This window comes from Neodothiora populina (genome assembly GCF_041146345.1).
Source record: "Neodothiora populina strain CPC 39397 chromosome Unknown canker_contig_5, whole genome shotgun sequence".
Taxonomy (NCBI): Eukaryota; Fungi; Ascomycota; class Dothideomycetes; order Dothideales; family Dothioraceae; genus Neodothiora; species Neodothiora populina.
In genome coordinates, this window is record NW_027191405.1 from 1,366,091 (window position 1) to 1,388,858 (window position 22,768).

Genomic DNA, 22,768 nt, shown 5'->3' on the forward strand with positions numbered 1-22,768 from the left:
GTCATCAAGCTTTTGTGGAGGTGATGGCCCGCCAATGAATATGTCGATCGGAGTGGACTTCCATTGTGGGGGGGCATCTTGCCCCACTTACTTGATGGGGAAGGTCGATCTGAGCTCCATCCAATTCGACTTTGGCCTGTCACCAATTGTCATAACATTTTGTACACCAAAAGGGTGAAACTTGCCTTCATCTGCATGCAAAGATATCAAGAGCACAAGTATTTCCTTCCGGTGCGTAAGGTAACACAACTTGTTCATTCGCTGGGTTTGGTAGACCTTCGGCACAAGGAACACTTCTCGAAGCTTTGTCGCTAATGATGTTCTTTCGTGCCGATCTGATCTTGTATTCGCTAACATACTGTGTCTTCCATGAAACGGTTACGTAGACCCCACAGACATCTCGCATGGCAATGTATCCATTATTCACCGAGTCGGTTTGTATGATATGACAAGGTGCTATTGCTTCCCTAGTGAGATATACCTCGCGCCAAGGGTATGTTCTATATTCAAGGTATTCACGCTTGCGACAACAGAAATATGAAGCAACATCCCTAAAGGAAGTGGGGATCGTCTCGCTTTATGCAAGTTACGGCCAAGCAGGTCCTGCAGGTTCTACTCGAGTCTTTCTCAAGCTGTGCATACCGTCGAAATCGAGGTACCAGTTGGAGACGTAACCGTCTTCCCGCAGACCACCATCTGCAGTCATGTCAGTAAGGATACTGTCAAAGAATATATATGTCGATGCACATAGTACGCGTTACATACCGGTCCTCGACCACCGGCGTTCGAAATTGTACAGCCAGGATAACCACCACAGTTTGCTGCAGAGTACGAAGTAACCATGGTGCTGTAGAAGGTACAGGTCGCTGAGCTTGCCGGACCAGGAGCTAGGAAGGTTGTCTTCGTGCACGTCGGACTCGGTACGCAAGCCAGCTTTGAAGAAGTGAAAGTGCCTGGCTGGGTTGCCGTGCTCGCACAACCCTGGATAGACCCGTCAGTATAAATCCATATCTGCACACAATAGGAGGACATTGTTAATTACCGGCCCTCGCAAGCTAAATGTAGAAATAGTGCATCCGCCACAATCTGTGTAAGAGGCCTGCGTTACGGTGCTTGAGAACTGAGTGCAGCTATTGACGGCATTAAAGACAGTCAAGGCACAAGTGGTTGTCGTCGCAGCTTGTGGAAGCCTGATGTAGTGTTAGCTTGGGGCATATCTGGTCGCCGTCGTCTCAACTTACGCCAAGCACAAGTTAAGGAAGGAGAAGAGCAAAACAAGACAAGAGTATGCAGCCATACTGAATCACAAATGGAAGAGAGGTTTCTAGATGCAGTGGAATGGGATGCCGGTGCAAAGGTAGGTGCTTTCTTGATCTTGTTGAGGTTCAAGATGGACTTATATAGTGCAGAGAGCCATGAATCTCTTCGAGGAAGGAACACATTCCAATCCCGAGTCAACGCTAGCGTCACTGCATGTCCAATGAATGTAACATTGACATTCTTCTTGTCTAAAGTAGGGCACCTTACTTCCCCTCGATACTCCTCTGGTGCATCGCTGCGGCTACCTTGAGATTCATCTCTAAGCGAAGGCCTCACCCCTGAGCAATGCGGTTATCCATCCCAGTTGTGCAATGAGCGTTTTTCCTGTCGTCACGGCGAAGCGTGCCATTGCCTCGACATGTTGGCTATCCCGTATAGCAACTGGTTCGTCCCAAGCATGTGGTAGTGTACAGAGCTATCCCAGGCATAGAGCACCTCACTATCAGGCCGTGGCCGCTGATGTTTAACGTTGTTCAAGCTCCTTCGTCGGATAATCCGGCTTTAGCGAGAACGTTCCGTGAAGCGGTTGATATATGACTCAAACCACACTGTCTAAGCATCCACGTGAAAGGCGGGATCCATCTCGCTACACAAAATCTGATCTTGTGGATCTTTACAGTCGCAGGCTAGTCAGCTTTGATCAAGCTAGACATGCACAGTCTCATGTCGCCTACGACGTACCTCCATCGGTATCGTGTAGAGTATCTACAAAATGGCGGCCTGCAGTCGTCAAGCTTTCGACACAACACCTGTGAAGGAGGCATTGGTTCATGCAACGCTCCGCCAGACGCTGGCTCCACTTTAAACAATGGCTATCGAACTATATGCGCAATGGCCCCGGAATCCACCATTATACTGCTTGCTTCTCCAGCCGTGATATTTGGGGAAGGACCAGTCGTGATATAGTTTAAACAGAGGACTCAGTTGGAACTACTTCATTCGTTCTATGAATCTGCAGATCTATGGGCCGTACATATCGGAGATCTCGGATCCAAGTCAAGCGCTTTGGAGGATTCTAACAACAGAACGCCTTAGCGCTAAGATTGGAACGTACTTGCATGAGATCGATAGTTCAGGAAGCGATCTGCCTGTTACTCGACCCGGTCCGCCGGACCCCGAATAAGCACATGAATCTAGGGCCTCTCCTGTTGCAGTGAATAAGCCTTGACTGTGCCAGCATCGGCGTCTTATCCTATGGGGGCACTCTGGATGAGCAGATGCTTGCGTGCGTATGCCAACTGAGCACATTATCCACGGCGAGCCGTCTTCAATTTCCACCATCTGTCTACAATGTTATATGCCCGTGGGTCTTTCCGACTCTAGCTATGAATCGCGTTGAAGTGGCCCTTTAGCTGCAAGCAAGCCGCAATTATGTCTGGACGACCACTTTCCAGGTAGACGCTATCGATGTGGGTCCTCGATCCTGATGGCATCTGGAGAGGCAGGGACTGGATTCGCCGAGCCGTGATCTGGAAAGACTGCTAGATAATTCAAGGGAGCCCGTTTTGCCTTGGGTTGAACGGCGTGGCATAAGAGTGGGTATAAGGACCCGTGCTGCGTTTAGTAGCTTCCTCACAACATGAAAGGAGATATGTCGCATGCAATAGTATCGGACCTTGAGTTTCTAGTCGCGTACCTAGGAGCAGGCTGGTACTGTGTGAGTAACGAGGGAGTAGGAGACTCAAGTTCTTCTTGGTAAGACCATGATGAGATGATCGAGGATCAAGCAACAGCTTTTGCTCAACAGGTCCAGGCAAAAGCCGATCTGAGCAGACCATCAGACGACATGATTGGCAAACAATCAGCAAGGGGTGTTGTACAACAGTGACTGTAGCCGCAAAGCCCTTGACTCGGTACCAACGTGGCTTTCTGCAACGTTGGGAATGGATCGTGAACCACAGTGGCTGTGATATCAGCAGACCACGCAGCCGTGTAAGCCCAGGCATATGATGGCTCCAGACGTCATCTTCCACCGCTTTTCCTGGAGATGTTCGGGAATCATAATCACAGCAACATGATAACGAATATCCATCACCTAGGCAAAATTCAGCATAGGCACGTCCAGCAGCCAGAGTCAGCCGCCGTCTCTGACCTCATGAGATCGATCACTGTTCTCAATACATCAAGGTGGAAAGTTCAAGGTTGAGACTGCCTCAATGGACACGAATGATGAACGCTAGCAGTCATCTATATAAAGCAGAACCATTGCAAGATTGTCGAGCACATACCGTCGTTTACTCGACATTCTCCAATCAGCGAGTGTGGATAATCATCAAAGTCGCATTTTACCGCGCCCGCACCAAGGTAACGACCGAATCACTATCGCCAACTACCTTCAGCTCGTCATGCCTCTTTTTCGAGATCCAGAACATCCTAGCCCCTCAAATCCAACGCCATGAACACACTCTGATTTCACTCAGTCACTAAAACAAAAGTCTTACACAGTCTTGCACTGGGAAGCCGTATCGACGGTGGTGCAGTCAATGTCGGCGCATGCGTTCTCCCTTGGAACGCTAAGCAGCACCTGGTCCGCAATACCGCTGTCTGTGGCGCTGTCTTCGAATACGACGTCAACGTCCGGCAACACATTGCAGCATCTGAAGGTATTGATATCATCGACGGCACTCTGCACGGCCATCGTGTTTGTTGGGTCGGCAATGATGGTATCGAGGTTATCGAGGACATGAGTCTGGAAGACGTTTCCGAGGTCTGCGATAGCACATTCGAATCCAGCCGTCAGGGCACCTTCAGTCGCCTCGGTGGTACTGTTCAAAATTGCGAGCTGGCAAGGCTCGTCGCTTGCAAAACTCTTGACGTTTGTAGTGGCGGTGCCCAGAGCATCCGCCATACCGATGATGTCGGAGACAGTGTCGAGATAGTTGTTGACTGCAGTAACGTCGCTGAGCCACTGGTTGATGCTGGACTTGATCTGGTCGGTGGATGCGGCTGTCACGGTGTCCAGAATGCAGGTCGTGGATTGTCTCTTGGCGGGTGGCAATCCGTTGGAATATGCATGTCTTTTGCTTGGAGCTGCTGCCGTGAGCACGCTCATGCAGAGGACAACGACCGAGGCGTAAATGGCCGACTTCATTGTGATTTACTGGAAGGCGGGAATGTGCTTGAGCAGAAGGATAGTAAGAGGGGTAAGTTGCTGAGTCGAATCGATACTATCTGTCGAGCTTGTGCCGAAAGATATATGTGGCAAGAAAGGAAGATGTTGGTCGAAGACGGTAAGTTAGTTCTCAAGCTCGAAGTGTGATGCTGTGTAGAAAGAAGTCGATGTTCAGCATCGAACACAGTCTTATGTCTCATCACCTCTCAGTTCCATCTTGTGTTCTGCATCCAGACCATCTTGATATAAAACAGGCTAGAGCAGATCTACAGAACAAACCCTACCAAATCCTCCATAATCTCGTACCAGCAACAGAAATAAGCAGCACAGCATCTGGGAGCCAGAATAGAGAGATGTCTTCGTACACCCAACAACAACAACAACAACAACAAACACAGCCTTTCAGAAACACAACCTGTATGACTTCGAGGACACTAAGCGAGTAGTACAGCGCAAAGGGATACCGAGCCAAAGAAGACCCAGTATATAAATATGTCTTTCCCAGAGCAGACAAGTGCTGATCCAAATGCTTACCTTTTTACACATATTACAGCGAATGGGAAAAGAGCTTACATATTGTGCATAAAATAGTACACTAAATACAGTGATACTTTACTGCTGATACCTGTGTATACACAGCATGTCATGGGTCCCCTACCTGCCTTATTGTAGCTGTAGCGACTGGGCGTTGCTAGCATAAGCGAGCGGTCACTGGCTCCTGTGAGACGACACTACTCCCACAGCGAGTGGACAGTCCATGCTGAGCTAGCTACAAATAGTCAAAACCGCGATAGTTGAATGAAGCCACTTACATTACGTACCGGCTACGCGTTATGTTGGTCACGTATCGTTCCTACTCCTCCTTCCTCTTCCATTCCACCATTATTAGTAGATCCTGCCTGCGAGAACCCAGGACAAGGTATCAAGTAAAGCGCACAAACAAACAAGACCAACGAGAACTCCGTGAGAGCAACATAGACATGAAAAGTTAAGTCGTCGTCATCGAACTCATCGTCGTCGTCGTCGTCGTCGCTGAAAAAACAACAGACCGCTGCAACACAGCGGCAGTAACCTCGCTGTCACGCGTCAAGCTCCACAATAGCGAGTCGTTTGTCATTTGCAGGATACATCAGATGATTAACGCAATAAGCGCACTGCCCATGCAGGTATGTTGTCGTGTGGAAGTACGTGTCTTAACACTGGCTGCTAAGTACCGAGTCCAAGGAAGAATCGTGAAATGCTTAGATGAGTCGGCGTTGTAACGTGACGTGTACAAGCCACTCCTAACTAGAAAAATCCGACAGCATTTTACTTAATTGTGTAAAATCAGTAAATCAGATAAAAGCAAGGTTTTATTCTCGAGGATTATGAGGGGGAGATGGCAGTATGGTAAAGTAAGAGGGGAAAAAGAACTCCTCCGCCTAGGCTTGAACTAGGAACCTCTCGATTGCGAGACTTTTGAGGGTCATAACAGTCGAACGCGCTAGCCAATTGCGCCACGGGGGAATTATGAAGATAGTGTTTTAGCACCAAATATATAATCCAAACAATCCCATGTCATCTACAGAACAATCTGCGTATCACATCAGGATACCGCTATCACAACCGCAGTAAGTCATGGTATATCTCAAGAACATGCTGGGCACGCCTGAACAGTCCCGGGGATGATGTCTCTAATTTGTAATATCTGCCAATCTGACTTCAAATATATGTTACAACGGTCCATAACTCCACCATTCATCGAATGCTCTCGCAGGACTTGCACCCATCATATCAGCCATGGACAACAAATCAGGCTGCACAATTCCATCCACAGGAGTCAATCTCGAAAAGGGCGGAGCCATTAGTGGATCCACTCGAGTCTGCAGTGGAGGGTCTGCAGCAGAGGGTACAAATCCCGTATTCGCGCTAGTATCGGCAATGGCTGGGTGTACCGGTTGCAATGTCTGCTCGTCACGTCTCGGGCCCATTGTCTCTGCGAAGATGGTTTCTGGCGCCGGCTCCGCTTCTTTGGCGGCGTCAAAGAGCAACACTCGCCATATCAAAGCTTCGCGAGCTGCTTCGGTTTGGGGGGTCGTTACCGAAGCAGTCCGCGCTTGCGCTTTCTCGATTTGCTCGAGACCCCGCAACAGCTCTGACTATGCATTATATCAGTCTTCTGATTGATCTCATTTCTCTTGGTATTACGTACAACTTTGGACAAGATTGGCCAGCGGCTTGACAGCGACTGCATTACCTCCTTGGCTCGTATGAGTCCTGCTTCTGCCACTCCGCTGATGGGCGAGCCATCTGCAAGTGAGAATTGAAGGAATACAGTAGCGGCTATGGCTGTGCAAAAGCCCAGAAATGGATCTGTGATCGCCAGGCACATTTCTTCCAACATATCAAAAATGCGCAGTATCCAGGTTGAGTGTAGCATGACTAGATCTGTGGTGGACTGGATGAATGTCCGCGGATAGCGTTCGCTTGTCCGAAGGCGAACCGACGTAGGTAAAGGATGATTGAGAAGAATCAGAATCGTGTGATAAGTGATTTGGCAGCTCAGCCAACTGCTCCAGTACGGCCAATTCTTCACTACCGCTTCCCTGCTGGATCTACCTGGCTGAGCACGGTCGAATCGGTGTTCCAGTGGGATTCCTGATTCGAAATCGAAAAGCGCTGACATGATTCTGTTGTACTCCGAGTCTTGATGCCACATTGAAGTAGTGCATTGGCCTTCTTTGGTGTTTTTCAGGTATTTCATCGACAAGCCCCAGATCTGATATAGTCGTGGAAGGTGTACCATGATCCCACTTTGTTGGTCAAATTCAGTCGAGCTACTTAAGAAGTTGCTCAGCATGCCGTGAGATTCAATGCCAGGACTCCGTGGGGGAGGACCAATGTACTCCAGCCCAAGAGACTGGAAGGAAAGATTGCACGGATTCATGATCTGCTCAAAGGACCATATGCTCCAGGCACATCGCCTTTGCTCCTCAGCAGAGATCGTTCCACACTTGACAGGATCCGCTACACTCAGCATAGCAAGGTTTGACAAAGTCTTTGCAATCTGTAGAGTCAGACAAGACCTTTGCATGCAGGAATCTGTCGCTCAACTTAGCTGAACTTCTTACAAATAATGTGACATGATGTCTTACTGGTGAGATCCAGGAATGCTAGGAGGACCAAGCCCTGGATCGTGGATAGACGCACAGAACCATCATGGACTTCTTTCATGAGGGATGCACGAGACTCTGTAGCGTAAGCATGAACTGGGAGAGGCAAATCCAATCGATCACCGAACCTGGACGATAATGCTATGATGATGGCCAGTAATGCAGGATCTCTAGTCTCAAAATCATCCATGAGACTTGGGTGGAACAACAAAATCGGTTGTCCATTGCAATTATACATGAAGTTGTGCACCAGATACTTGAGGTCCTCGAGAGGTGGTAGTGCTCTTGGTTCCGGAGTTAAGTTTGGATCAAAGAGGGAGATAGATGAGCAGGTCCTTACAATCGGGATGGCTGAGTACTCGTAGCTTGACCATCTATATGCGTCGGTATCGGACTTGCTACATAACTCCTAACATCATGACTTCGAGAAGGCGTTCCACCCGAGGCAGAGCTGACCACACTACGTTGTATTAATGCTTGTACAAAAGGGTTGGGCTTGTAAAGTCCTTGAATCTTACTGCGGTGATTGTAGCAATTCTTCCAGCTTCGACTCCATCTGGGCTAGACGAGCGTTCTTCGAGAAAGCCAAATCAGCATGACATATTCGCGACTCTTCTGATATCTCTACAACATCCTCTTGGATATGATAGTACATAATCGCTGCAGAACTTATCGATTGATGAGACACATACCATGCGACGCTCAATACTGACCGCTCTCTCAGCAGCAGGTCCATCGTCAGCATAAACGCACTGCTGATTCAATCTGACGCATTGAGAGCAGGCCGGCTTCTCGCCAGGGCAGCGTGATTTTTTGCGCCTTGCACTGTCAATATTTCCCTCGCTCCAGATGAAAAGCGACTGAAAAGGTATAGTGTCGACATTACCTGCATGGCTCACAGGCTTGAAGGGCTCGCTTGAGTGCCCTTCGGCTACCCGAATCTGCCACGTCCATAGTTTACAGCTCGTCCTGTGGGCAGTATCAACCTCGAATCCACTGATAGTTGAGTATCTTGTGGATAGCGATAATGATCGCTCTCTCTGATTGGATATGTATGGAGGAAGTCGAGAACGGCTTGACACGGGAGGCTTCCGACTCGCGGGAAGTTCAGAGAATTCGCGACACTTGCCGAACCATGCATGTACTCTACAGCAATTTTGCAAGCCGGTATGCCTGCGATTTCTGCTGGTCCTCTACTAGCATATCCTGCTATTATGACCATCAGACTTAGTATCACTTACCGGACCGATTCACTACTCTATGTGCAGTGTGCGTGGAAGAAAACATATGATGAAAGTGGCGGCAGATCTGTCCAGGCCCAGTCTACACTATTTCATCAAGCAATGTAAACACATCACAATTTCACCCAAAGCTGTACCGTTGCCGAGATATTTTGCGATATGTTTCTCTGTTAGAAGCGGCTCAAGGCGTGATCTTATTGACTATTAGAGTCGCTGAATCGCAATGTTACCGTACACTGTAGCATCACGGTTATAGCGGACACGGATACGGGCCGTGTCCGTCCCCACTCATTTTCTTGAAGGAGGTCGGATGCTCACCCGATCATTATTTCAAAATACGTACAGCCTAATGAGAAGGTCTTTGACGATGCTGAGCATCGCGTTTCAGGATCTAGCTTCTATCTAGTGCTGATGACACGGAGACGGACCGGTTACCAGGTGTGGTGATATGATTGAGGATTCGTACATATATGAGCGCACTTGACTGTCTTGCCTGACTCTTCTCACCAACTTTGCGAGCCAGAGTGCCATCAAACTCCACCTTATCATACTCGTCTACTCGAATTTTACCAGACAAAGATGTTGATCGAAACTCCCACGCCAACTGCGGCGGGTACTGTCAAAGTCGTAGAGTACATCTACCGCCGACTACACGAAGTTGGAGTTCGTTCAGTTCATGGAGTGCCTGGAGACTTCAACTTAGTCGGTTCGTTTGTCTCGTTCATTATATTCTACCATAAAAGACTGACACCTGCAAGCTCTCGACTATCTTTCGGAATGTGGACTGAACTGGGTTGGCAATGTGAATGAGCTTAACGCAGGTATGTAATGTTTACCAGACATCTAGCTTTTCATTGAGATCTGACAACTGTTAGGTTATGCTGCTGACGGATATGCCCGTATCAATGGCATCGCAGCAATGATGACGACCTTCGGTGTAGGAGAGTTGTCGGCAACAAACGCCATCGCAGGGGCGTACGCAGAGTTTGCCCCCATAGTGCACATCGTGGGCGCTCCTCACAGACGAGCTCAAAGATCAAAGGCTCTCCTTCATCACACCCTGGGTACAGGTGACTTCAGTATATTCCAGGAGATGAATCGGCACATTTCGTGTGCAATGGCGATACTGGAAGAGCCAGAGCTGGTTGCACCAAAAATTGATGACGTGATCAAACAATGCTACCTTCAGCGCAGACCTGTCTACATCTCGCTACCGGTGGACATGGTGGAGAGCGTTATCGATGCCAGTCCGCTTTCGAAGCCCATTGATCTCAATCTCCCAGCGAACGAGGCTAAGCAGCAGACTGAAATCGTGGATAGTATCCTAAAAGCACTCTCGGTGGCTAAGTCGCCTGTGATCTTGGTCGATGCCTGTGCATCGCGACAAAAGGTTCGAGCTTATCGCTTATCATGGTTGTATATGCCACTGACATATTGGGTCTAGTTGTTGGATGAAGTCGACAATCTAGTCCAAACGTCCTCTCTACCCACTTTCGTCAGTCCCATGGGCAAAAGCTCGGTAGATGAGAGCCTGCCAAATTATTGCGGTGTTTATGCAGGAGCAGCATCGGTCCCCGCTACAGTGCGTGACTACGTCGAGTCTGCAGATCTGGTTCTTAATATTGGCGCCATGCTCTGCGACATCAATACCGCAGGATTCTCGAGCAATCTCCGACGTGACAACACGATCGAGTTGCACAGCATCTCCGCACGCGTGATGGACCGTGACTATCTTGGTGTGCATATGAAGTGGATCCTTCAAGAGCTGACTAGTCGACTGCACGAGGTGGTTCTATCGAGGTCTCCGAAAATCGATTCCGTCACTTCAGCAGCAGAGGAAGAAGATTCTGATCCTAGCGCTGAGCTCTCACACAAGTGGTTATGGCCACAAGTAGGGTCTTTCCTCCGGGAAAATGACATCTTGCTCACCGAGACGGGCACTTCGACCTTCGGAATGTGGAGCACATCATTCCCCAAAGGCGTCACAGCGATCAACCAGATGCTATGGAGCAGCATTGGCTATTCCGTGGGCGCGGCACAGGGAGCCAGCTTGGCGGCACGCGATACGTCAGACAAGAAGTCGAGACGAACGATTCTATTTGTAGGCGACGGAAGTTTCCAGCTAGGTGCACAGGAACTCAGCACAATGGTGCGACAGAAACTGAACCCCATCATGTAAGTCCCTCGCCCCACTTGAGCCCTCCCCCGGGACCTGCCCCTCGAAGCGAAAACCACTAATTTTGTACTCTTCTCTCAGATTTGTGATTTGCAACAATGGCTTCACAATAGAGCGGATGATCCACGGTATGCGAGCTGCGTACAACAACATCCAGCCTTGGAATCATTGCAATCTTGCCATTGATTTTGGCGCCACCGACGAAGACTACAGCAGTCGTCGCGTGCACACCAGACAGGACTGGTGCGATCTCGTCGCAGACGAAAGCTTTGTCGAAGCGGAGAAGTTAAGACTGGTGGAGGTATACCTGCCTTGGGATGATGCGCCTGTTGCGCTAAGGACGCTAGCGGCCAGTGCAACAAAGGCAAATGCGAAGGCTTAGCTTTCTTCGGTGTAGGAAAAAAAGCGTAGTATAAAAGGCTTGCTTGAAGTTTCTTCAGGTCGGAAGTTGTCGGCTCATGAAGTATTGACTGGCGTAGAGGTAGGGGGGAATCCTCGTTGGCGTTGTGTTAGACATTTCAAAAGGAGAGCAGTACGCCCGGCATACCTTCTCCTTTCTTGCTTTTCGGGACATGTGACGAACACACTTCCTGCATCTTTTTGGCCAGTGACCAGGTGATATGAACGGCTCGAAAGGTATACATCAGACCTCTTCATCCACATCGGCTCTCTGATTGCCGTTGCTATTGTTGTCGAAATCACCATCCCTCACCTCACTCTGCGGAACCTGCTGCCATTGCTGTGGGCGTCTCATCATGAGCCAGCCATCCCGCTTACCGCTCGAGCCTCGTCCTTTGACACAGTCGGAAGCATGGAATAAGTGACCTCGACGGCACCTGACAAAGCAAGCATACAGGATACCTGCAGTAGCGACAGCCGTACCACTTATGGCAGCAGGATACTTGAACTGGCCGGGCTTCGCAAAAACCACGGTAGAGGCGAACGAGAGGAGCTCAAAAACGCTCTGGACACTAGCTTCGATGGCGGAGAAGGCGCCCCGCTGATCAGCTTGCACGGAGTCCTGGATAATCAGTTGGGTGGAAAGATCGAATCCCCAGAGGCCGGTGCGGCTGAGGATTATGCCGGTCAAGAGGAGTACGATCGTCCATGTCTGGTTCAATTTGGTGAGCCAGAGAGATAGGACTGATAAACAGACCATGATCAGCTGCCAGTTCAAGAACCAGATGCCACTGCGGACAGGACCGATTCTTTGCATGACCATTGGCCCTAGCCAGGTCGCAGACAGCTCGAGGACGGTGGACAGAGTGCGCAGGAGGCCAATGGTGGCCGAGGTGAAGCCAAGGGCGAGGAGATAGGTCACGAACTGGCCTCCGAAGGATAGAACCGTGAGGTATAGTAATGATAAAGATAGAGAAGGCAAGAAGGCGGCGTGGTGAATGTAGAGATGGAGACCACTGATGGTGCTGTGACACTGCTTGACAAGTATGTTGACGAAAGAGGTGGCTTGCCTTGACGCTGTAACAGTCGACGGGTTACGTTCTGACAAAGCAGGTACACCGTCGTAGACGTTCGCAATTGCAAAGTACTCCACTCCAATGGACAGACACGTCATAGTGAATGTCACAGTGATTGCGATTCTGGTAGAAAAGCCATCGACAATAGCGATGGCTAGGGGACCGACCAGCTTACAGAACAAGTCTATGCGTCGCATTTGAGCATTAAGCTGCTGCAAAACCTCTTCGTTTCTCTGGGCGATAATGACGACCCAATCTCTCTCGATGGATATGGTGTTCATAAGTGAAGACAACTTTTCGATACATGCAAGAACGGAGAGTATAGTCAAGGAGATGACAGTAAGCGAAGTAGACAGGTGGTCAGGTAGAGACATGAACCATAACAGCGTACAAGACAAGGCGGTTGCAATCCTCTGTCCGACTGTTCTGGTCAGTAGGGCGATAAGGAGGGTGGTCAGAAGCGTACAGACTGAGGAAACATACTAATTGAGACACGAACAACATACATACGCTCTCCATGATCGATAAAGCTCCCTACCAAGCCAGAGAAGAGGACCACGGACGCAGATCTGGAAAGAGCGTAGACCGAGGCAGGCAGCAGTGTTCCAGGGAAGATGGTTGACAGGAACAGGACAGCGCCGAATTCGAAGACTCGGCTGTTCCAAGTGGAGAGTGCATGAGAGATGTACAACTTCCTGTAGAGCCTACTCGAGGGTTTCGAGTGCACATTGCCATCTGTATGGTCGTCCTGGGTTTGTGCAGCAAAGAGCTGCATTTCTTCCACGCTTGGACTTTCACTGATGGGAGTGCAAGAGCTCATCTTCTACCTTGTCATGGAAAACCTGTCAAGAAAGCTGTCCAGAATCGAGGGGATTCATGATGGCCCTTGGGAGTGAAAGTAGAATGCTTGATATCGGACTGATTTTCCAGATGGTCTGATATGCGGAGACTACGGCGTTAAGACCTGTACCAAGACAGTCTCCAACAGTGCGTCCGCCCCTGCCTGACTTTGCCTAGAGGGAAGCTGGAGGGCGTCAGAGCTGCGGAGGACGGGCCGAGCCGATCAGATGGAGACGGCAGGACAGGAGATGCTGCGCTCTGTACGGAGGTAAGGTAATTATGTGGTGAGAATGAGGGAAAGAGTGAGAGATCCAGATCCGAAGATTAGCCGCTTCTATCGCGACTCTGCGGTGATCGGAAACGCGCATTGCTTTGGTTTAACCTCGTAGTTAATTGCAATTTATCCCCAGCTGCTGCTACATTCTCCAACGATTCATACAGTACACTAATAATATAGCTCATTCTTGTTTGCCTCCATAACCAAAACACAGAGACCTCATCTACATCTTTGTGTCTTTCCTTCTTTCCCTCTGCTGCCTTGTTCCACAAAGCAACATTACATCAATCGCCAGCCACGCGCCAGGGGGGCGCTCCACGACTTAGCGATGCCCGCACGTAAACGCGGTCGGCAAGAAGCCGATCTGGACAGCAGTGTGGTCGCTGTCGAGATACCACAGGACAACCCTACATTGACGAAGCTGCGCAGCATGTGGCAGTTTGGCGCTTTCATGCAGTATCTCTTCCTCTTTGGCAGAGTGGTCAAGGTCGACGAGGACTTTGACATGGATGTGAGTTTAGCTTTCAAAAGTAGTTGTAGCAGTAGTAATGTCTTGCCGAGAGATCTAGAGGATCCGATACTGATGATTGAGGTCTCGATTATAGGAGTTTGAGATGGAATGCCTGAGGCCTGAACCCTCAACGCGGCTACAGGAAGTCGCGCTGTCGCTCCTGAAATATGTCTCGTCTCACCGCGGCCTCACGTACGTCTGCCCAACCCAGCGAACAAAGAAGTCCACATCGCTCTTTCCTTACATCGGACCGTCTGACGTGCACGATCGCTGACTAATTAACCTGCACCCAGCATGGAGCTGTTTGACGAATACACACGCAGACAGTACATGGCCAAGGCACCCTCACGCAACCCTTTCGGAGAAGAAGAAGAGCCTCGCAGATTCCTCGATTCTGACGTCTTCACCAAAGTCCGCATCTTGCACCAATTGTCCGTGTGGACGCTGGGCAATGCCGACCGTATCCGCCAACAGATGCCTGAACAGACGGAAAGGGACCAGACCAGCTGGGTAAGCCTTCCTCTGCTCTGCCATTCTCCCGCTCTCCTGGATTTGCTAACCTCCCTTGTGTCCCCAGCGCATCGAAGAGCTCGGATGGGATCGCGATGAGCGCGCCTACTTTGTCCTGGACGACGATCGCCTCTACCGCCGCACCAATGCTCCTCTACCACCCACTCCGAAGAAGGCAAAGGCCAAGCCTAAACCCAAATCGAAGGCGAGACGCTCTCGCGGCACGCGTTCAAGCAAGCGACAGAAGCTGCTACACGAGAGCGAAGACGAGCAAGAGGAAGACCAAGATGTCGACATGCAGGATACCAATGGACATGGCGACAAGACAAATGACGATGCCGACGACGATGACTTTGGCGGTATGAAGTGGGAGTGCCTCGCCATCACCCTCGAGGACTACCAGAACTTCCTCGAAACACTCAGACGATCCACCGACGCCGACGAGAAAGTGTTGCGCACTCGCATACAAGAGCAGATCATGCCCATCATGGAGCAGAGGGCGGAAAAACAGCGCCAGAAGGCTCTCAAGAAGCAGAGAGAACTGGAGAATCTGCAGAAGATGGCTACGGCCAAGCGCTCGAGTAGAATCGCGGGCCGGCAAGAGATGCTCAAGCAAAAGGAAGAGGAAGAAGCGGCCGAGAGGGCACGTCGCGCAGAGCTGGCCATGGCCAAGAAGGAGCAGGAGAAGCAAGCCAAGATGGAGCAGGCCCGCGAGTCTCGCATGCAGACGCGCGAGCAACGACTCAGGGAGCGCGAGGTCAAACGTATCCTGCATGAGGAAGAGCTTAAGCGGCTCGAGGAGAACTCAAAGAGCATCGAGAACGGCGACTCGCGCATCTCCGGCCGCGCACTCAAAATGGAGATGGAGAGACGACAGATGGAGCTCGACAGACTTGCCGAGGAGGAGGATCAGTGGGTCTTCGACTGCTCCGTGTGCGGCATGCACGGCGAGAATCTCGACGACGGCACTCACAGCATCGCCTGCGACAGGTGCAACATCTGGCAGCACTCCAAGTGCCACAACATCCGTGAGGAAGACGCCGAGCGCGAAGACTTCCACTTTGTGTGCAACGACTGCGTCAAGAAGGAAGATGAAGCCAAGAAGCCCAAGATACCTCCACTGCGTCTGCGGATGGGAGCCTCCAGTTCTCCGCAGCTTGAGAGAGCTCAGCTTGCCGGCAGCGCCACGCCCCAGCGACACACCGATGCCGTCGCTCCTGCTCTCTCGCCGCGTCCTGGCTCCGCCCGCCCCCATCACCTCATGGATGGCCCCGCCCTCTCCCCTCAGGGTCAGTCTCCCGGACCACCTGGCTATCATCCTCATGGTCCTGAGCCCGTCGGGATTCCACAGCTGGCATGGCAGGGTTCCGCACTGCCACCTCCTCCGAGACCTTTGTCGGCCAACCAGGGCAGCTCGCCGCCGCCACCTCTGTCTCGTCACGCGGCGAATGGCCATGCTGCCTCGCCGCCTCCTTTTCAACTGCACCAGCACGCCCACGCGAGTGCGATCTCGTCGGCCAACATGCCTCATCTTCACCAGCCTTACCTGCTGAATGGACATCAGGGCACGCCGGCCAGTCACATGGGTCCTCCGTCTCCACAGAAGGCACACTCGCGGCCCAGCACTGGTCACGATTCGAACGTGAGGCCTCTGTCGCGTAACAGCTCCGCAATGACGCCTGACCAGCAACACCGTATTGCTCAACCACTGACGTACAGTCCAAACACCTCCTTCCCACCTCCCAGTCGTCCTCAGCAATACCAGCAAGCGGCGGGACATTCGCCCACGAAACTGCCTTCCTCGTCTCCTGGCCACGCCGGTCAGCAGCATGCTTCTTTCTACGGCACTCCTTCGAATTCGCAGCAGCAGCCCCATGGGCACGCTCACACCCCTCACGGCCAGATCGCCTCGAATGCCCTTCGCCCCTCGCCTAGTGCGGCACCGATGCACAGCTCGCCCATCCCTCCGTTGCCGACTGGAAACACTCCCGTGATACCGCAGAAACACGATACTCCTCGCCCAGCGTCGCGTGACTCTGTCGGTCCCATTCCCCCAGGCATCAGAATGTCACCGTCTCCCGCGTCCTTTGCGCGACCTGCAAGCTCTTCCGGTCTTGGTAAGGCCCCTTCTCACGCACAGGTCCCCGCCGGTTCGTCTGGCAGCGCGGACCCCCTGTCTGGCGCTCAGGGTCAACCGTCAAAGACATCGGCAATTGTGCCCGACGAGTCGAAAGGACACCTCGGACTTTCTGACCCTGGCGTCGGCTTCCCTTCCTTGCCGAACAACGACAAATGGACGACCGCTGAGGGTGTGCATCATGCGGATCATGGCCGAAGCTCGGAGATTCAGTCGTCTGGCCATGGCGAGGTTGTCGAGGGAGGAGGCATCGCTGGCGTGGAGACTGAGTTTGGCGCCGGCAGTGTGCCGGTGAAGAAGTTGCCTCCGGGACGCCTGTCGTCGCCGCCCAACCCTGCCGATGTTTTTCTCAAGCGCGTCTAGCCGACTGGCGACAGGCTTGGTCGTCCGACGCGGTTTCAGTCACATCATCCCGGAAAGCAAGAAAGAGCAGCGGGCACGATGTTGCATGTATGTAGCATTGGAGCACCGACGGAATAGGGTACGGCAGGGAATAGACGGTTGATGATGGATGATCGATAAAGAAACACACACGTATACATCTTCAACGAAGTCAAGGCAATCCATCCAACGCGATGGTTTCGCCATTCGACTCGATTATCTCCACTGTAATTTGCGCTTGCCTTTTTGACTCTGATGGTAATCTCGACCTGCTATCGTATCACTAGGGTTGAATATGGTACCTAAGGTACCTCAGGATAAGGTACAAGTAGAGTTGAGCAAGGCACGTAACGGCAAGGTAGTATCGTGCGGTGAAGTAGACTATTCGACCACCTACCTTACCCAACCGTCGAGGGTGGTGTTCTCACATGCTGTCTCGAGCCCCCTCTCGACGCTTATTACTTGCCTTCCAACGCTATATCAGTAGCTTGTATGATAAGCAACAAACCGACAGACATAATCCTGCAGGATAGATTGGGTGGTTAGGGCGTGGGTAGGTACTGTATAGCTGCGACTCCAACTCGACGATGCCTTTTTTTTCCCCAGAGGCCCCAGAGGGTTTCCCCTGCTCGGTGAACAGGCTATAGTCCCGATCTCAGAGATGTCCTTAAGGCTGAAACCCTTGGGCAAACATGCCCCAATAAGCATTATCGCAAAGCGAAACTACTGCAAGCCCCGCCTCACGCCCTACGGTTCGCCCTTGTTTGGGTCTAAAGCCGATTGGGACCGGATTTGTAGTCGAATGAAGCCAACGATCGGCGGGCAAGCGGAGCGGATTCCTCGACTGTCGACCCTCGACTCTGGACCGGACCTCTGGCTGCTGCTGCGGCTGCACCTGGTCGAAGGATTCACGGAGCACAGACAACGCACGTTGTGTACAAGTACCACAAGGGGCACTTGTTGAGGTACCTTGAGGTTTAGTGCAGGTCGAGTACACAGGTACATCGGTGTCTCTGGCGTTCGGGGACTCCAGCGTCTGTAGCCAATAGAAAGCTGGGCCGGAGTGGTTGGCTGACTCCTTCCCTCGCCGCCCACTCTTCCAAAGCCAGAGTTTTGGAGACGCGCATTAATGTGTCTGCCTTGGGTGCCTGCTTTGGCCCCGTTGTCAGAGTGGCTTCTCGCTTGCTTTCTACTGGAGGATTAGAAGAAGAAGAGAAAGGATCCGTATGGACTAACTTGCTTTAGTGGGGAACTCGTTTCCTGATCTGCTTAGTGTGTGAGTTATTGAGTGAGTTGTAAGTCAGAGATACCCAACTTTTGCATGCAGACAGACCTACAGTAATCACTACTGCAATTGTACAGAGTACAGCAAGGTACCTACCGCTGCCCTTTACCTTACCCTGGCCGTGTTTATATACGGTAGCCTTACAGTAGCTGCCCTCGTACCGTAGCTGGCAGAAGGCACTGATGAGCTGCTCCTCTTCATCATCTGCGTTTCTGATCATCACACATCACTACTTGGGCGTTTTGTCTAGTCCTTCTCTCTGTCTCTCTTCCTTCCTCTCTTTCTCTCTCTCTCTCTCTTACCCTATCGTTCTTCTCTTTCTTCCCCATCATCTGCTCCTTCCAAATCCAAAGCACTCGATTCCTCTACTCTGCTCCAATCTTGGACCTGAACTGGCCAATACTTTACATTGAAAGCCCTCTGGACCACTGTGCATCAGTACGGACCCCCCGCATACCATCGGCTTACTGCGATTACCAACTCCACCATCATCACCTCCCTTTCTCTCTTTCGTCAATCGCTCTTGCATGCCCACGTCTAGTGACTAAAGTAGCAAGCAGCGATGGCGGCCCGCACAGGCTCCAACGACAGCGGGCATTCGCACTCGGACTCTCAATCGCCTGGCGACAACTACTTCAATGATCTGTCGCGTCAACCTACCAACACCATCGCCCCGAATGAACAACAGCCCAAATCGAAGCGCATGGCCTGTGTGTTGTGCCGGAAGCGGAAACTCAAGTGCGACGGAGCTAAACCCGCGTGCGCGACTTGCGCTCGCTTGTCTCACGAATGCGTCTACGATGAGATCAGGAAGAAGAGCGGACCCAAAAGAGGTTATGTCAAGGCGCTCGAGGCACGACTGGCGCAGGTCGAGACGATGCTGAAGACACAGGACACGGTGCCTCTAGAAAGAAACGAGCCCGCATCTGCCTCGGCCTCGACGTCACTGAACACATCAGTCCAGGTGCAGGGCGACTACTTCGGGGATGCGAGCGAGATGGATATCGGAATCGCCGACGACAGTCTGCAATGGACGCCCGGATTGACAGATCTCATGACCGATCCCGCCAACAACCTTTCCAGCATCATGACCAATCTGCAAGACAAGCCAGCGACCTCGACCTCTTACCAGGAGACTTGGGGCAGCATGATAGGACTCGACGTCGAGGAACCTCTGCCTCTACCCGAGTGTGTCGAGGAATTGAGTCATTTGTACTTTCAAAAAGTGCACCCGACAATGCCTGTGATCCATCGTCCGAGATTCCTCATGGCCATGGCCAACTCTTTGTCCACTCTGCGCCCTCCCGTGACTCTTCAGTACATCCTATGGGCTCTGGCCGGATCCGTGTCGGACAGATACGCGACCGTCCATCGCCATTACTACGACAGGGCTCGTTATTACTTCGAGCGCGACGAAATGCGTGGCCAGGGAGAGGGCATTGTCGATATCGCCCATGTGCAGGCTCTGTTGCTGATATCCTCGTACGAATTCAAGTATCTCATGTTTCCTCGAGCTTGGTCGAGTACCGGCCGTGCGGCCAGACTGGCGCTCATGCTCGGGCTGCATCGTGTCGATGGCGCCGCACTGGATGTCAAGCAATGCTTGCCTCCCGCAAAGGACTGGATCGAGACAGAGGAACGCCGACGGACATACTGGTGTTGTTTCCAAGAAGACAGAGCTGCCAGTATGGGCACGGGATGGCCCATGGCTTTCGAGGAAGCCGACGTCATGACACATCTACCATCCAGCGACCACGCCTACGAGACTGGCAACAAAGAAACCTCGATCTCGCTCGAAGAAGCTCTCAGGCCTGGCGGCGCCGCCAAGTTGTCTCCGCTAGGCGGTGTGTCTGTGCTGTGCTGTCTCTTTGGACGCAATCTGCTGCACCTTCATCGTTCTGGTCCCAATAATGACGACGATAGTCCCAACGGAGCATTCTGGGCAAGACATAGAGCTCTCGACGACATCATTCTGCACATATCCCTCGCCGCTCCGGATGCTCTCAGGCTTCCCATAGGCCTCAACAACCCCAACGTCGTCTACATGAACATGTGCCTGCACACGGCGACCATATGTCTACACCAAGCCGCAATTTTCAAGGCTGAGAAGCACCGAGCCTTGCTCAAGATCTCGGCCGAGAGCAAGATGCGGTGTATCACGGCAGCAATCGAGATTGCAAACATTATGCGACTCACCTCGCACCAAGACATGTCAGGGGTAAGTCAAAAGCCCCGAATCAGCCCAGTTTGCCTTTTTCTCGAGGGGTGTTGCTAACTCTTTGTGTTTGTGTAGATGAATCCGTTCACTTGTTTCTGCCTGTATGTTGCCTCTCGAGTCTTTGTGCAATACATAAAATCACGACCTCGAGACGGGAACATCAGATCGTCCCTGTTCCTTTTGCTGTCGGCCATGCATGCAACGAAGAAGAGAAATCCACTCGCAGAGTCTTTCCTCGTTCAATTAGACGTTGATCTTGAGATGGCTGGCTTGCACGACATGCGAGATCTCTCTTCAACCGTAGCCAACAATAGTGTAACACCACGTGGCGGTTGTATGACGGAGTGGGTGATGCCCAACGGCGATCATAATCTGGCAGTCTTTGGCAACAACGGTGTGGCCATGCATTCTTCGACCTCCATGAACGAGGCGAATATAGAGCAGCAACAGCAGCAACAGCAGCAACGGGACGCGCAACCCACTGTCCATTTTACGACAAGGAAACTCGACACTCGTAATCCAACAGCAACAGCAACAGATGCAACTACAACCTTCTACACTTCCGGAAGCATGCCTGTACGGAACAAGTCCCCATCCATGGACCGAAGTCCACACGCTATATCTATAGAAACGGACATGAACGGCAGTGGAGCAAGCAATGGCCCTACACCACCATCTCTCCGTGCAGACAGTAGCTCGGGTCGCGTCTCGTCCATAAGCTCAATCAGTCCTCCTTCCCTGACTATAGACGACCCTTTCCAACACAACAAGAGCCAAAAGAAAGGGAGCTTCAACACTGGCATTCTAGCTGGTGTGCCCGACTTTGATCAAAACATGACATACAGCGACAGCGAGCTGTTTGATTTTTCAACGGGCACAAGTCCGGGAAGTGGCACCACTGCAGACAACTACAACAGCGCTCGCCAAGGACCATCAGGACGAGTAGACGGCAACATGATTTATGGCGTGGATGTATTTGCGGGGAGGAAATACGAGTTCCGTCCCCCAGAATCACGCCTTGATGATTCCATTTCTCCCACGGCCACAGCAACGGGGCCCAAAACCACACTAGCTGGTACGGGTGGTGGAGGTGCTGCATTGAATGTGTCGGATCTGAGTAGTATGACAGACGCAGAGTTCCAGTCAATCATGAATGGGATTGCGGGATGGGAAGCCGAGATCGCCACGGCGAATTCCGCTCCACAGCAACGACAGCACCAGCAGTTCCAGCAGGATCAGCAGGACCAGCGCCAACAAGGCCAGCAACAGCAGCAAGGGTATGGGGTGACTGGGTTTTAGCCGAGACGAAACAAGGAGCCGTACTACCTTTTAGAACAAAAGTCCGATTTTCTCTTTTCGACCGACACACGAAGCAATACTCTCCTCGCACCTACTCAAATGACAACTTATTGGCTTTCATCTCCTTGACACAAACAAAGTCATCGCTATGTTCGCAACAAGCATAGGACGCACATGACCGCAGATTATCACGATTCAAGACATCTTTCCCGAGAGGTCACTCGGGGACTCCATCCTCTCGGCGTCATTTCTTTGCTTTTCGATTTCGTTCTACTACCAGAGAAGAATAGAGGTGTTCTCGAAAAAGCGGCGTCCGGACACGATTCACAACACTAGGCAGGATTTGTCTTTTTACTCTCTACTATATCGATACCACACTTGGGTCAATGAACCACAAATGAGTAACGAAGCGACATCAGATCACTTCACGGGATCGGGCAGCGATGGCAGCAAGTGGTATCTGTAGCGACGGCGTTTCCTATTCTGGGGGGTCTCCTTCTCTGCCAGATGGAAGAGGCTGTATATCTGTCTCGTGGACTGGGCGGAAAAAGGAGTTCAACGGAAGAGATTCTTTCTCTCCTCTCTGTTTCTCTCCTCTCAGGTTGTGGGCTTTCGAGGGGTTCTGCATGTAAAATATGACGACACACACGGACGACTTAGGTAGAATACAGAGTTCACCAGCAAGGCAAACAGGCCGGAATAACGGAAGGAAGGAATGGATTTGTGCTGGGCTTCTGTTCAAACATCTCATCTCAATCTCTACTATATGAAAGAAAAAGCAAAAAAAAGTCCAGAATAAGAAATATGTTTCCCCACTCCTTCTCTCTCTCTCTC

General features: G+C 51.5%; 5 protein-coding genes across 6 annotated transcripts; 3 read left to right on the top strand and 2 right to left on the bottom strand.

Moving 5' to 3' along the window:
* Nucleotides 1–6,144: 6,144 nt before the first annotated feature.
* Nucleotides 6,145–6,815, bottom strand: AAFC00_005455 (uncharacterized protein; the record flags this gene model as incomplete). The annotated part of the gene is made up of 2 exons (XM_069348612.1): nt 6,145–6,570; nt 6,624–6,815. The coding sequence occupies 2 exons, from the start codon at nt 6,813–6,815 to the stop codon at nt 6,145–6,147; spliced, it is 618 nt and encodes a 205-aa protein (XP_069203068.1).
* A 2,589-nt stretch (nt 6,816–9,404) lies between these two features.
* AAFC00_005456 (uncharacterized protein) lies at nt 9,405–11,383 on the top strand (the record flags this gene model as incomplete). Its single annotated transcript, XM_069345241.1, has 5 exons — nt 9,405–9,531; nt 9,584–9,646; nt 9,701–10,215; nt 10,270–11,000; nt 11,083–11,383. 5 exons carry the CDS (start codon nt 9,405–9,407, stop codon nt 11,381–11,383), a joined length of 1,737 nt encoding a protein of 578 aa, XP_069203069.1.
* Nucleotides 11,384–11,644: 261 nt separating this feature from the next.
* Nucleotides 11,645–13,296, bottom strand: AAFC00_005457 (uncharacterized protein; the record flags this gene model as incomplete). Of its 2 annotated transcripts, none has more annotated exons than XM_069348245.1 (2): nt 11,645–12,897; nt 12,960–13,296. In XM_069348245.1, 2 exons carry the CDS (start codon nt 13,294–13,296, stop codon nt 11,645–11,647), a joined length of 1,590 nt encoding a protein of 529 aa, XP_069203071.1. The 2 variants fall into 2 exon arrangements, with proteins under 2 accessions (XP_069203071.1, XP_069203070.1); XM_069345242.1 differs by having other exon boundaries at nt 12,960–13,251.
* Nucleotides 13,297–13,921: 625 nt separating this feature from the next.
* On the top strand, nt 13,922–17,114 carry AAFC00_005458 (uncharacterized protein; the record flags this gene model as incomplete). The annotated part of the gene is made up of 4 exons (XM_069345243.1): nt 13,922–14,104; nt 14,199–14,296; nt 14,398–14,614; nt 14,682–17,114. The coding sequence occupies 4 exons, from the start codon at nt 13,922–13,924 to the stop codon at nt 17,112–17,114; spliced, it is 2,931 nt and encodes a 976-aa protein (XP_069203072.1).
* Nucleotides 17,115–18,979: 1,865 nt separating this feature from the next.
* On the top strand, nt 18,980–21,934 carry AAFC00_005459 (uncharacterized protein; the record flags this gene model as incomplete). The annotated part of the gene is made up of 2 exons (XM_069345244.1): nt 18,980–20,635; nt 20,711–21,934. The coding sequence occupies 2 exons, from the start codon at nt 18,980–18,982 to the stop codon at nt 21,932–21,934; spliced, it is 2,880 nt and encodes a 959-aa protein (XP_069203073.1).
* Nucleotides 21,935–22,768: the final 834 nt, after the last annotated feature.